The sequence below is a fragment of the Arachis hypogaea genome, chromosome 6, assembly GCF_003086295.3.
Source record: "Arachis hypogaea cultivar Tifrunner chromosome 6, arahy.Tifrunner.gnm2.J5K5, whole genome shotgun sequence".
Lineage (NCBI taxonomy): Eukaryota > Viridiplantae > Streptophyta > Magnoliopsida > Fabales > Fabaceae > Arachis > Arachis hypogaea.
In genome coordinates this window covers 799,273-812,547 of record NC_092041.1, presented here as the reverse complement: position 1 = coordinate 812,547, position 13,275 = coordinate 799,273, and the positions used below count along the sequence as shown (strand labels likewise).

Genomic DNA, 13,275 nt, shown 5'->3' with positions numbered 1-13,275 from the left:
ATGATAAATAGATCTTTGACTTTTTATTTTCAAGATAAATAAATTTTCGACTAACTGAAAATATAAAAATGTTTTTCACTTTTTAAAATGCGCAACATGTATTATTAATATTATTGATGTTTTGAGTTTATTGAGTTTATAAATGGTCTTCATAATATATATTATTTAGTATTAATAGGCTATTCATAGTATATTTTAGTGCAAAAATATCAAATAGAATTATTAATTTAGTTTAAAGAGATAAAAAATTAAATTTGTTATTACTCAAAAAAATTTAATTATATATCAAATAATGTGTTCATTAGTTTTTAATTTATTGTGAAAATTATCTAGATCATAATACTAATAGTATATCGTAGGATTATTATTAATGTATTAACTGTATTTTAGTGTTTATTATTTATATATTTAAAAATTATATTTGAGAATTATTTATTTAGTTTCATAATAAATGATATTTTTAAATTTGAATAATTTATTAAAAAAGAATATTAATATAATGAATAAAAAAATAATTTGAAAAAGATATCATTTAAAAAATAAGGACAAATAAATCTCTAATCAATTTAAATTTAGAGACAATTAGGTTCCTGTCTATTTTTAAACCTGACACGTCAACATTTTCCGTTCAAAATTAAGTACCTGAAGGATAACACTTGAACAAGACTAAGGATAGCAATTTCCATTTACAAATGATGATATTAAGAAAACTAGTTAACTAAGAAGACTAAGGATAACCAATATCTTTTTTCTTTTTCTCAGGGCAATCCGTGTGTACAATTATCTAGCTTTAACCTTTTAACTCTACCCTTTCCTAACACTAATCAAAATGCCCCCTGCTTCATTCTAAACCTAATCTTGTTTCATCATCTTATTCTGTTACAACTTGCACAAAAGCAAGCAAACCAAGCATAATTCCTCAAGTTCGGTTCAAAGTGGAAGTATCAACTGCTGGTTAGTTTCAAACTATAAAAACTAATTTTTCTTCCACAGGTGCCATTGATTGATAAGTAGGGAAGCGCCTACCTTCATTTTTCCAATGTCCATGCTGCCACGAATGTAGCGGCAACAAGACAGACGCGACAATCGATCATCTCATGTAAAAAATTCACATGGCTTATATTATGTGTTGAATTTCACATCAAACTTTGGACCTTATCTTCTTGATCAATTCTTGAACTGTCTTGAACTATATTGAGCTTTAGTCAATAACCTTAGGGAGATTTCTATCCTGCTGGGATGCCACTTGATCTTGACGAATACTCCGCCACCAACTTCAAAAACATGGAGGTTTTATCCTCTAATAGTCGCGATGGAATGTCGAATTCTGCAACTCTACCTGTGTGAAGAATAACTTTATTAGCAAGCACAGAACAAATAATATAATGTGTATGGCAATGCAGTGACACACCATCACTAAGTACTAGAACAAGATCACTGTCTATAACGGTTGGAATGCGATGCGCAATGGTGCAGACAGTACAATCTTTAAACTCGTCACGGATAATCTTCTGGATAAGATTATCCGTGGCAGTATCAACTGATGCTGTTGCTTCATCGAGTACAAGTATTTTTGATTGCTTCAGAAGAGCTCGGCCTAGGGAAACAAGTTGCCGCTGTCCTACGCTCCAATTGTCTCCATTTTCCAGCACTGCAATTTGGAAGTTCATACATCACCAAATAAATCAGTTTTTATATATTGAACTTCTAATTATTTCCTATGATTTGTGATGTTTATGTATTTTTTCCCTACCTGGTGTGTCAAGCTTTTGGTCCTTTTCACGGATAATATCTCCAAGTTGAGACTTGTCCAATGCCTGTTAAAAAAAATTAAAATTTAAAATTTAACAGGATAATGCTCCTCTACTTAACTAAGTGACCTTAATTTTCATTTGTTTGTTTGCTAAATCAGAGTGGAGTTGTAAGTTGATTGGTCATATGAAAACAAAATCCTAGTTGTCATGTTAATATGTGAAATATTGAAAATTTTTATAAACTTTACTATTTTAATATTGTGACTGTTTTAGAATGATGTCCAATTAATACTAGTTTAGATTATGCATCATTCATCATTTATTTTGCAATTTGTACTAACCTCCCAGATGTGTTGATCAGAGTGCTCATCAAGAGGATCAAGATTGCCACGGATGGTCCCTTCAAATAAGGTTGGATCTTGTGGTATGATACTTAGATGACTCCTAAGATCATGAAGACCAATATGTAAAATATCAATGTTGTCTATAAGTATCCTCCCATCAGATGGTTCAATCAACCGAAACAATGCCTGAATTAAAGTTGATTTGCCACTACCGGTACGTCCAACTATTCCGATCTTTTTTCCGCCTGGAAATGTGCATGACACTCCATGAAGTACCACAGGAAGATTCTCCTTGTACCGCACCTTCATCACATATCGCATGACTAAGCCGTTAGTTTAGTTTAGAAGTTTAGGATTTTGATTGTGAATACAAACATAACATGTAGCTTAACAAACAAACAATGAATCTCCCTTTTGTTTCTCATAAGATTTTTTTTATGGAAAAACTACCAAAAGTACCCATGAAGTTTACGAATGCTGACAAAAATACCCATAAACTAAGGAAATTAATGATGTACCCATGGAAGATGAGTTCCGTACGACAAAAGTATCCAAATCCTAATTTTTTGTTTATTTTTTTAATAAAATTCCCAAACTATCCCCACCCTCAACCTCAACTCACTTTTTTAATCTTCCATAACTCAACATGCACCTTTAAAACTTGCTATGGAATCCAAAACTACTCCTACAACAGATGAAATGAACCTTTTATGGTGGAAATTTTGAATAATAACGCAACAGAGGATTGCAGCGCCGAGATTAACAACAGAATCAATCAATACCGATGAAGAATCAGAGAAAGAATCATAAAGGAACAGTTTTTAATCGTTTCATTTGTTTTTTCCTTTTTTCCTTAATTTGAGGGCTTTCTTTGTGTGAAGGGATTGGCGAAAAAAATGGAAAAGAGCTCACCATACTAAATTTATCTGCTAGGAATCGGTCGAAGTCCTCTACCACCACCACCACCATTGATTTTGGCCTGGTCTATTATAGGAGTAGTTTTAGACTCCATGACAAAGGTTTTAAAGGTACAAGTTGGGTTATGGAAGGTTGAAAAAGTGAGTTGAGGTTGAGAGTGAGAGTAGTTTGGGAATTTTATTAAAAAATTAACAAAAAAATTAGGGTTTAGATACTTTTGTCATACAAACCCCATCTTCCGTGGGTACATCATTAATTTCCCTAGTTTATGGGTACTTTTGTCAGCGTTCGCAAACTTCATGGGTACTTTTGGTAGTTTTTCCTTTTGTTATTTGATTATGTTTTGGGGTTTTGTGCTGTTTTTTGCTGCTGGTTTAACAATGTTGCTTGTGAGAATTAATAATCTAAAATGAAATAAAGAGGTAAAAATTTAACAAAACTGATCTAATAAGTACCTTCAGATCAATTATTTCAATTGTTCCATTTTCAGGCCATGAGGGTGGAGGGCGAAAATCTTCAATGATTGCTGGTGCTTCACTTGGAATTTGACTGTATTGGTAAATTCTTTCAATAGAAATGATTTTATTTTCGAGTTTGCAGAAGCTAAGTATCCATCTCGATAAACGTGCATTCAAATTGAGTCCATAAGTCACAGCAAGTCCAGCCATGCCTGTAAGGAACATCAGAACAGAAAATTGGTTGATTCTTTAAATTTGGCCTAATGTCAAACCATAGGTCTATAACTTCAGAAATAAAGCATCATAATTCAATTGTCCAAGACTGGCCATAGCAACCATAATACTTACTGGGATCAATGCTTCCATGGGGGAAGCTTACAAGTAATACCATGCAGAAAGCAAATACAAAAGTTGACAGTAACTCCATCCGCAAGCAGAGCCATTCGATAGCAGCAAGACTGCAGAAGAATGGCCGAGCAAAGCAATCTAGAAGATAGAGATTTCGCTTCATAAACCTCTTTTCTTGTCCAAATCCTCTTATTGTAGAAGCTCCAGCAATTGATTCAGCAAAAAGATTTATGATTGGAGACTTCTGGATGCTTACAATTCGGACTAGTTCCCTCGAGGAAGCCATATAGTATTTCTGTGACCAAGTTAGTTGACAGTTTTTAGAACAAGTTATCTTCAAATCAAATCAGTGTAACAGATTTCAAGTTAAGATGGAATATCCTTATCTACCTGCATCCACAAACAAGCAACACCCATTGGGATAACTAGGAGCAAAACTTGCCATGTGACTTCTGTCATCACACCAACAATACCAATAAGTTGTATTATTGTCGAAGCGAAGCCACCGAGTCTGAAAGGAATGTCAAGATCCACAACACTTTGATCAACTGATACCTGGTAGAGAACACAGATGACAATGATTATGATCTATACACCATATAGTGTGTGGAATGTTCAAAACAGGAAAATAAAGCTTACACGATTCAAGATCCGTCCGGCAGGTGTAGAGTCGAAGAAAGACATTGGTGCATGGAAAACACTTCTAAGCATCTTCAAGAACAGCTTCTGAGCTGCTGCAAGGCCAAATGTAGCCACCAGAATAGCCCTTACAAATATAAAGCAGGAGCTGCCGAAAGCGAGGGCCATGTAAACAACAAGAAGCTCTGTGGGAGATACTTTTGGCAGGTCTCCTTCAGTTTGTGGGTTAGCCCAAGCCATCCACCAATTACTAGCAATCTGTAGAAACTGAAAGAACGTTTGCGCCATGATTATGAGAGGAATCAATAACCCTTTATATGCTGCTGCCATGTATGACAAATAAACCTTCATGCTGATTCTACCTCTGACCCTCTCCTCTTCTTGAACTAGTTGCTTTTTCCTTGAGCGTTTTGTTTTCTTCTTCTCCTTAATCGCTTTTTGATCTGAATTCGATGATCCCTCTTGCAGTTCCTTTGCCAAATTGTCAATATCATTTGTGGAACAAATAGACTTCTTACTGGATATAACCAATGCATTTAAGGATAAATGTTCTTCGGAATCTTCAGATGAGAAACTAGGAATTTCCATAGCCTCTATGGCTTCATGGTGAGCAGAAACTAGAGCATTAAAATCTGTTCCTGCTTGTAAGAGATCATCATATTTTCCAGCTTGTATGATGCAGCCTTCTTTGAGAACCTTCAGAACCAAGAACCAAATTTAGAAATAACAATTTCAGAACTTTCATGGAAAAATAAAAGCAGCCATACCAGTATCAAATCAGCAGCAGGAAGAAATTCAACTTGATGTGTCACATAGATTACTGTTTTATTTGCTAGTGCTGTCAATATATACTCCTGCAGTTTCATGTCATTAGAGTAAAATCTGTTTCACTTAAACTGTAACATTAACTCTGTGCTAAGGAAAACTAACCCTAAACAATTCTGATCCGGTGTGAGCATCAACTGCACTAAAGGGATCATCAAGAAGATAAATATCAGCATCTTGGTAGAGTGCTCGTGCGAGCTGAACACGCTGCTTCTGGCCACCACTCAGGTTTATGCCTCTATCACCAATAATTGTTTGATCACCATGTGAGAAAAGCTCCAAGTCCTTCTTAAGAGAACAAGCATGAAGAACATTCTTGTACTTTGCTTTGTCCATTGGGCTTCCAAACAGAATATTTTCCTCTATGTTTCCAGACTGTATCCATGCTGATTGCGAGACATATGCAGACAAGCCGCACACCCTTACCTGCAAAAGATATTAATTCCAAACACAATAATTCATTTCCAATTCAATTCATTTCAAATCAAATCAAAGGATAAATATAAAAACTGTAAAGCCAGAATTAAAAGCTTAGCTTAGGCACACCAACATACTTCGCCGGAAAGCTTAGGAATCTCTCCAAGGATGCAAGAAAGAAAACTTGATTTCCCAGAACCAACCATACCACAAACAGCCACACGCATTCCTTTTTCGGCCTTCATATGAATCCCTGATAGAGTTGGTCTAGAAGATGAAGAAGGGTCCCAACAGAAGATGCCATCCTTAATTTCTACTGCAACATTAGAGATTCCATGAGGTAAGACAATAGTTGCATCTTCCTGCAACTCTTCCTCAAGCAGGAAACAAGATATTCGATCAATCGAAACCTTAGTCTGAGCCATTGTTGAAACCAAGTCCGGAAAATTCCTGAGAGGTTCTTGGAGGATTCTAAAAGTAGCCAAAGCAGAAAGCACACCACCTGCAGTCAACTCTCCACCCAGCAATATGCATGTAGCGAAAGTGACAGCTGAAACAAAAATGGGGGAGCTCCAGAATATGAATGTTATGAAAGCCTGCGAGTACAACGCTTTTCGAAGCCATTTGAACTCGACTCCACGCATCTCCTCTAACTTTATTTGATACCTGTCTTCCCAAGCTTGCAACTTGAGAATCCTCATGTTCCTTAAGCACTCAGATGTTTTTCTCATCCTTTCATCTTTTGCAGCCATTAACTTGTCTTGATAATCTTCTTGGATCCTAGCTACTGGAACAGTGACAACAATTGAAATGATGGTAGCAATCAGTGTTGCAATACAAGCAATTCCAACGTTCTTGTACAAGATTAGAAGGGCAAGAACAATCTGCATAGGAAGCATCCACATATCATGAAGGTACCAAGAGTAGTCCCCTACTCTTTGAACATCTACAGCCATGTAGTTAACAATCTCTCCACTTGTGTGACTTTGCTTCGCTAAGCTCGAGAGTCTAAGCCCCTTTCGATACACCATCGCTGTTAGAGCTGATCTAACATGCATGCCCAAGATATCCACTCCTAGATACCATTGACGAGTTGTAAAGGTCTCAACAAGCTTCGCCACGAAGAATATCCCAGCGAGGACATAGCCCTCGTTCGGATAACTTTGTTTGCCACTCAAGTAATCAACAAAGTAGCTTACCATGTAAGGACCAACATAAGAAACAAGAGTATTCAAACCAGCAAAGATGGCATTCCAAGCTGCTTCCTTCCAAAATGATCTGAGAAGTGCCCAAGCTAACGAAGGCTGTCCGGACGAATTTTCAGCCTTCAATCTCTCCCAATTAGAATTCAAAATCTTGTAATTTGTCTTAGCTCGATCTTTTCGTGCCACTAGGGGAATGTCCTTAAGCTCCAATGGTCGCCTTGCGCCGAGGGAAAGAATTGGGTTCAGCCAAGACAGAGTAGCCAGGCTAAAAATTCCAGCATCACTGTATGGAGTAACCTTCACACACCCTGATTCTTCTTCAGCAAGCAACGGCTCTCGAAAATCCGAATCCCCACAGACTTCAATACCGGTAGCACCCCTAGCTGCAACAATACACAAGAAGGCAAGTGCAGGCGTGGCTGCGAAATTCGCCACCACATGGGACTGCAAATGCTTGTAACCTTCATCCCATAACCCCCTCCCATCAACATACAAAGTGCACAAGCAAATAACAAATGACACACTCCACCAAACTCTCAACAAAAATGGAAACCTATCAAGCCTCTGAGCCTTGCAATTTAAAGCCAAGAAGCTCAACACAATCCAAGACAAACCCTGAGAAACTGGCAACAAAATTACAGACAAATTACCCTTTCCCTGAATCAAAGCTACAGCATCAAACCCCAACACCACAAGTTGCACCAACAGAACATAGAGACAAGACAAGACCGAAAGCTTGAACCATGTACCAATCCTAACTTGATGTGTTTGTGCATCAACAACTCTAGGACTAACTGCGCCACCATTGCTTGCAATATCATCCTTATTGTCATATCTAACACTTCCCACGTTCCCAAGCACCTTTCTTGAAAAGATAACAATGAGAAACACAAGCAGCAGTGCCAAGTTGGCACACGTTGCTACAAGTTCCAAAACTGGCAAAGAAAGGATCTCATTCAAAAGGGTATTAGACGATCCAACAGAAGAAGAAGAAGGAGGTAGTGTTGTAGACATTGCTGTGTTATTGAAGAAAGCTTGGGATTCAGAGAAATGAGTCGATGAGAAGAAGAAGAAGAAGCAGCAGCAGCTAAGAGATTGAGATCAGTGAAGCGGAATAGAAAGGGAATCATTTCACCATCAAATATGCATCTGGAGGTAGATTCTGTGGACACATTGCACATGAAAACAAAACAAGAGATTTTTCATCAACACACGTAAACACAAAGAACACGAGAAGGAAGAAGATAAAAATAGCTTTCTATTGCTATTATCAAGAGTGTTGTTTTCTTATAGCATCCAAAACACACAAAGGGACAAAGGGTGTGACCAGAAAAATCCAATATCTCGAAGAAGATTACAAAAAACTGATCTTTTTCACAAAGGGTCTCTGAATTTGCCCTTGTGATTCAAAGATTGTTGATAATTATGACGCTTATGATTGTGATGATGTATTCATGTGTTGTAGCTACCTGTGCAAAGCTCCAACCTTTGGAGACTGACCAACGAGGATAATCACCAACAGCACACACCCCAAACGACAACGTTTTCGATTGTAAATACAAAATAGAGATGCAGCGTGACAATGCACAGAACACAGAAAACAGAGAGAAACAGCAAAACAGAGAGAGAGAGAGAGAGAGAGAGAGAGAGAATGTGTTTTTCAATCTCTCTCTTCTGCTTCTCTTAATTTTATGTTATTTGATTATTTGTTTTGCTTTTCTCTTTTCTTTTTTGTCTAAACTATGCTGAATTGCTGATGCAGAGTTTTGTGTTTTTGTAACAAAGTTGCGTGTAAGAACTGAAAACTTATAAACTTGGAGCAGAGGTGAGTGAAATTTTCACAAAATGGATTCAAATAAGAATAGGGTTCAACACTCCATGGAGTTTTAGGTTGAAATTTGTGTTCTGTTTTCAGGTTTTTAGCTTAGGTTAGAATTAGTTTGTGTATTGGGATTCATTTTAATTTTATCATTATTTATAGAGTACCTTAGAGTGATGATGTGTGAAGCATAGATGGTAAGTCTAGATTGTCAAGAGTTTTCCTATTTTTAGATATCATGAATGAGATTGTAAATCAAATTTAATTTTGTAATAAAGTTAATATAATTCTTTAGGATTAAATTCAATGTTCTTAAAAATTATATCATGATTACACCTCAATAATGAAATTAAAAGCTTATCATCATTTGAATATAAAAATGAGAATATGGAAATAGTAAATTGAAAGGGAAAAGACATAAATAAGTGTCTCCTTCAGTGATTTTAACAAAGAAACTTAAAATGACATATCCCTATAGAATATTACATGTTGATTTAGGGATATTATATTTTTTGGTTATGCTATGTGTACACTAAAATTAGCTATCAAAGTGAGTTATTAGAATATAAATACATATTAAAAATAAATTAAATTATACATATATTTATATATAAATATAATATTACTGACTAATTTTAGTGGCTGATTTTGATGGACAAACAGCATTTTTTTTTATATTTTTAAAGACTAATGTTGGATTGTTGGTATATTTCAACATATTTGTTCCATGTGTGATGTGTGTGTGTGCTGGCTTATGACTAGTGAGATCATGGGATATGGAGCAAGCGTCAACAAAGAAATAATAGATTAGGAGTTGGAAACTTGGAATGCACCATTATTTAATGTTTTACTTTTAGCAATAAAGATTTGAAAGCATCTAATACTTGGCAATTACCAGTGATAATGAAGTAGCCTTTGCTTTGTTGCATTTTAGAGTCTATGAAATTGAGTACGTAGAAGCGTTAGTGGGATTCAAGTAAGAGAGAGAATGTGTGTGATGAATCTGATGCCATAAACTATGATTTGTCATTTTGTGATTTCATATATTATACGAGGATTTTGAGGGTGTCCAGACATGTTTAATAATATAAAGTATGGCATTCGGACCAGAGGCCCATTTGTTTAAGAGAAAATACGAGCAATGAAACTCAACCTTCCAAGTCCTAATAATGCACTTTTTCTTTTTCTTTTTTTCCTTTTAAAGGAAATTATCCTGCTTGTTCTACTCTTTATATATATTTAACCATAATTTATACTAGATAATTCAAATATTGTTGGTTGGGTGTCTGGGTGAGAAATATATATTAAATAATGTTTTGGCTCTTAAATATTAAATATATATTTTCAAGGATTCAATAATGAATTTGTTTAATGATTAAGAGGATTCCTCAAAATCATCAAGGATATATGATTATTCTAAGAACTGTTTATACAACTTATATGAGTAATGAGCATGAGATGATGCTGACCTAAAGAATTAGCTTGGACCCCATTATTGCAAAGGCGCCATCAAGAAATTTGAAGCACACAAATTAAAAGAAAGAGGAGAAAGCAAGTGAATTTCTTGAGGAAATTGGTGTTAGTAAGAAGGTAAAAGTAGGTGGTGTAACCGACCCAAACCAAAATTTACCGTAAAACCGAGTCAAAATTTATAACAATCGAAAAATGATTTTTTTTACCGAATCAAATCGATCGGTTCGATTCGATTTTCGATTAGCTTGACAGAAATCGAATCGAACCAAATCAAACCGAAAAAGTAACTTAGTAATGCAATATTTTATGTTTAATTGTTAGAATAAATTGAAATTGTGTTAAATTTAAATGTAATGTAATGTTATTTTAGTTTATTGATTGTTTTGAACATCATTTTACTAAGATTAATTTCTATTAATTAAAATTTAAAAATAAAAAAATCGACCAAACCAAATTATTTTTTATTCGATTCGGCTCAATTCGATTATTTTACAGACAACAAACTGATTAATTAATATTCTGTAAAAATCGAATAGATCAGTTCAATTAATTTTTGGTCTAAAATCAAATCAAATCGAACCGATAACACCCACGGTTAAATGCATGAGCTTTCTAAAGGTGAATTAAAGTACTAAAGTATTTTTAAGAAATTTATATTTATTTTTTATTTCATCTCTGAGGTAAAGTTTATCCATTAGCCTCCCATGAGGGACTTTCATAAAACTTGTGGCTGTAAGTAATGGCTATTGAGGATTTTATTAGCATATATATAATTAATTATATACACATATCGTATCTCACGGGCACGTGTTATTGTTGATTCTTAAGTTCAACTACAAACATTAAATTGTAACTAACCGATGCTTCAAGTATGAATATTATTGATAATTAATCTCAAAAATACTAATAATCATAAAGATTTTATTTACCCGTATATATTTTTACTTTTAAATTTATCTAGCTTAATCTTTTAATCCTATATCCCTCCATTAAAGTTGATTGAGTGAGTGGGCATAATATAAGTTTAAATTTAATTAATTGTGCTGTTAATTTTTTGAAAAAAAATGAATTTGTTATTGGTGATATGGAATAACTAAGCCCCTGTAACCAATAATATAATGTTTATAAAACACTATATCCATAATATTTACTTTATTATTTAATATGAACTATAATTAGGTAAATTACACAAATATAATAATTTCAATTTAAAATTATACAAATATCATAAATTAGAATTAGTTATATATCTTATCTTAAATATTTTTATATAAATTAATTCAATTTATTATATATGTGCTATATAAATGGTAAATCGAATTAATTATTTGTGAAGTATAACCACAATAAATCGTTTATTTATTTTTTATTAACTTTAAAATATAAATATCAATAAAAAATAATCCTATTTGAATTCAAATAAATATAAAAAAAATTAAAACGAATAAGAATAGAAATCCAAATCTTATGTTTAGTTTAAATTCCAAAAAATCTATATTTTTATAAATTTATGAATTTAAAATAGAATAATAAATAATTTTTAAAAAATTATTAAAAATTATCCTTTAACTTTTTAGCCCAAGATTTTTTATGTTAAAGGGTATTATTATAAGGTATAGTCTTCTAAAATAGCATAAGAGTTAAAATTTAAAATTTGTAATTTTTACCAATTTCTCATAACCTCTCAAACTCATAAATTTCTCAATTCAATTCAATCATGGACTATTTCAAAACCACTCATACACATCACAAACACTCATCATCAACCCTTCCAAACCTAAATCAACTCACTTCCAACTTATTTAACCCATTCTATCAACATATCCATATTTATTGACAACATACAACATTCATATATCAAATTTCTCAATCAACTAATAATCAATCATCACAATCTCATACAACAATTCACACCACTTACCTCAACTTATCACAAATGGGATTTTCTCACCCTATCATGACCTCCGGCCCAATTTCACAAATCACAATATTTATACATCCAATTCTCAATTGAAATTCAACATTTATACTCATTTTCATGCAACATAGCACTAACATACATCACAATATCCAATTTTAACAATATCACATAGCACTTCTCAATTCATCAAAAATTCATTATTTTCACTTTCAATTTCATGCCAAAATACATCAACCAACTCAATACTCACGCTAACCATTATTCAAGCATATCAACAAACAATTCAATTCAACTTATCCTAGAGGCAAGTAACCTAGGTTTTCACATACCCTTACATAATGCCTACTCAAAATTACCACTCATATCTTAATGTCGCAAATTCAAGTTTCCAAGCTATTAGAAACGAGAGAAATCTGAAGAAAGTGTTTTGTATATTATACCGTGTATGGAAAAGTACAATGTACAAGGGGTATATATAGGTGCTAGAAGAATCAAAATAATAAAAGCATACAATCCTACAATTAATATACAGATATGCTATATAAATATAAAGATACAAATTGATCTAATATTGATTCTAATTTATTCTCTAATATCCCCCCTCAAACTCAAGTAGGAGCTAAGGATACCATATTGAGTTTGGATATCATAGTCCAAAAACAAGTCGGATGATGAGTCTTCGTAAAGATATCAGCAGTCTAATCTAGTGTTACAACAGCGATGAGACGAACAGCATCAATAAGGATGCGTTGTCGAACAAGGTGACAATCAATCTCAATATGTTCGGTGCGTTCATGAAACACATCATTATGGGCAATCTGAATAGTACTACGGTTGTCACAAAAAATATCAGTTGGGGGACGACTGCGGTGCACCCAAGTCTTCGAGAAGCCAATGAATTGAGACAACCACAGCAGTGGTGTTAGCGAGAGCACGGTATTCAACTTCTGTGCTTGATCGAGCAGTGAACGTTTGCTTCTTAGCTTGCCATAAAATGAGAGAGTCTCCAAGAAATAAACAGTAACCAGTAATAGAATGACGATCAGAGGGATCACCAGCCCAATCAGCATCTGAGTATTCCTGAAGGGATAAAGATGAATGGACAGAAAAATAAAGGCCATGAAATAGGGTGCCTTTGATGTACGCGAAGAACT

At 34.1% G+C, this 13,275-nt stretch overlaps 1 protein-coding gene across 2 annotated transcripts; it reads right to left on the bottom strand.

Moving 5' to 3' along the window:
• Window positions 1-595: 595 nt before the first annotated feature.
• LOC112695154 (ABC transporter C family member 5) lies at window positions 596-8,857 on the bottom strand. 2 transcript variants are annotated; one of them, XM_025747386.3, is made up of 12 exons: window positions 8,378-8,857; window positions 5,841-8,070; window positions 5,392-5,712; window positions 5,229-5,315; window positions 4,462-5,157; window positions 4,213-4,377; window positions 3,823-4,117; window positions 3,472-3,686; window positions 2,096-2,401; window positions 1,754-1,817; window positions 1,412-1,651; window positions 596-1,339 (listed from the first exon to the last, which is right to left on the bottom strand). In XM_025747386.3, the coding sequence occupies exons 2-12, from the start codon at window positions 7,920-7,922 to the stop codon at window positions 1,227-1,229; spliced, it is 4,584 nt and encodes a 1,527-aa protein (XP_025603171.1). In that variant the 5' UTR covers window positions 7,923-8,070; window positions 8,378-8,857; the 3' UTR covers window positions 596-1,226. The 2 variants fall into 2 exon arrangements, with proteins under 2 accessions (XP_025603171.1, XP_029154611.1); XM_029298778.2 differs by having other exon boundaries at window positions 596-1,651; window positions 8,378-8,810.
• Between the last annotated feature and the right edge of the window lie 4,418 nt (window positions 8,858-13,275).

What these genes read in the sequence shown, in the direction of transcription:
- LOC112695154 (XM_029298778.2), bottom strand. Translation starts at nt 7,922, where the DNA reads ATGTCTACAACACTACCTCCTTCTTCTTCTTCTGTTGGATCGTCTAAT. An exon ending in CCATGGAAGCATTGATCCCA is followed by an intron (nt 3,687 to 3,822) that starts GTAAGTATTATG and finishes TGTTCCTTACAG; the next exon opens with GCATGGCTGGACTTGCTGTG. An exon ending in TTGAAATAATTGATCTGAAG is followed by an intron (nt 2,402 to 3,471) that starts GTACTTATTAGA and finishes TATGTGATGAAG; the next exon opens with GTGCGGTACAAGGAGAATCT.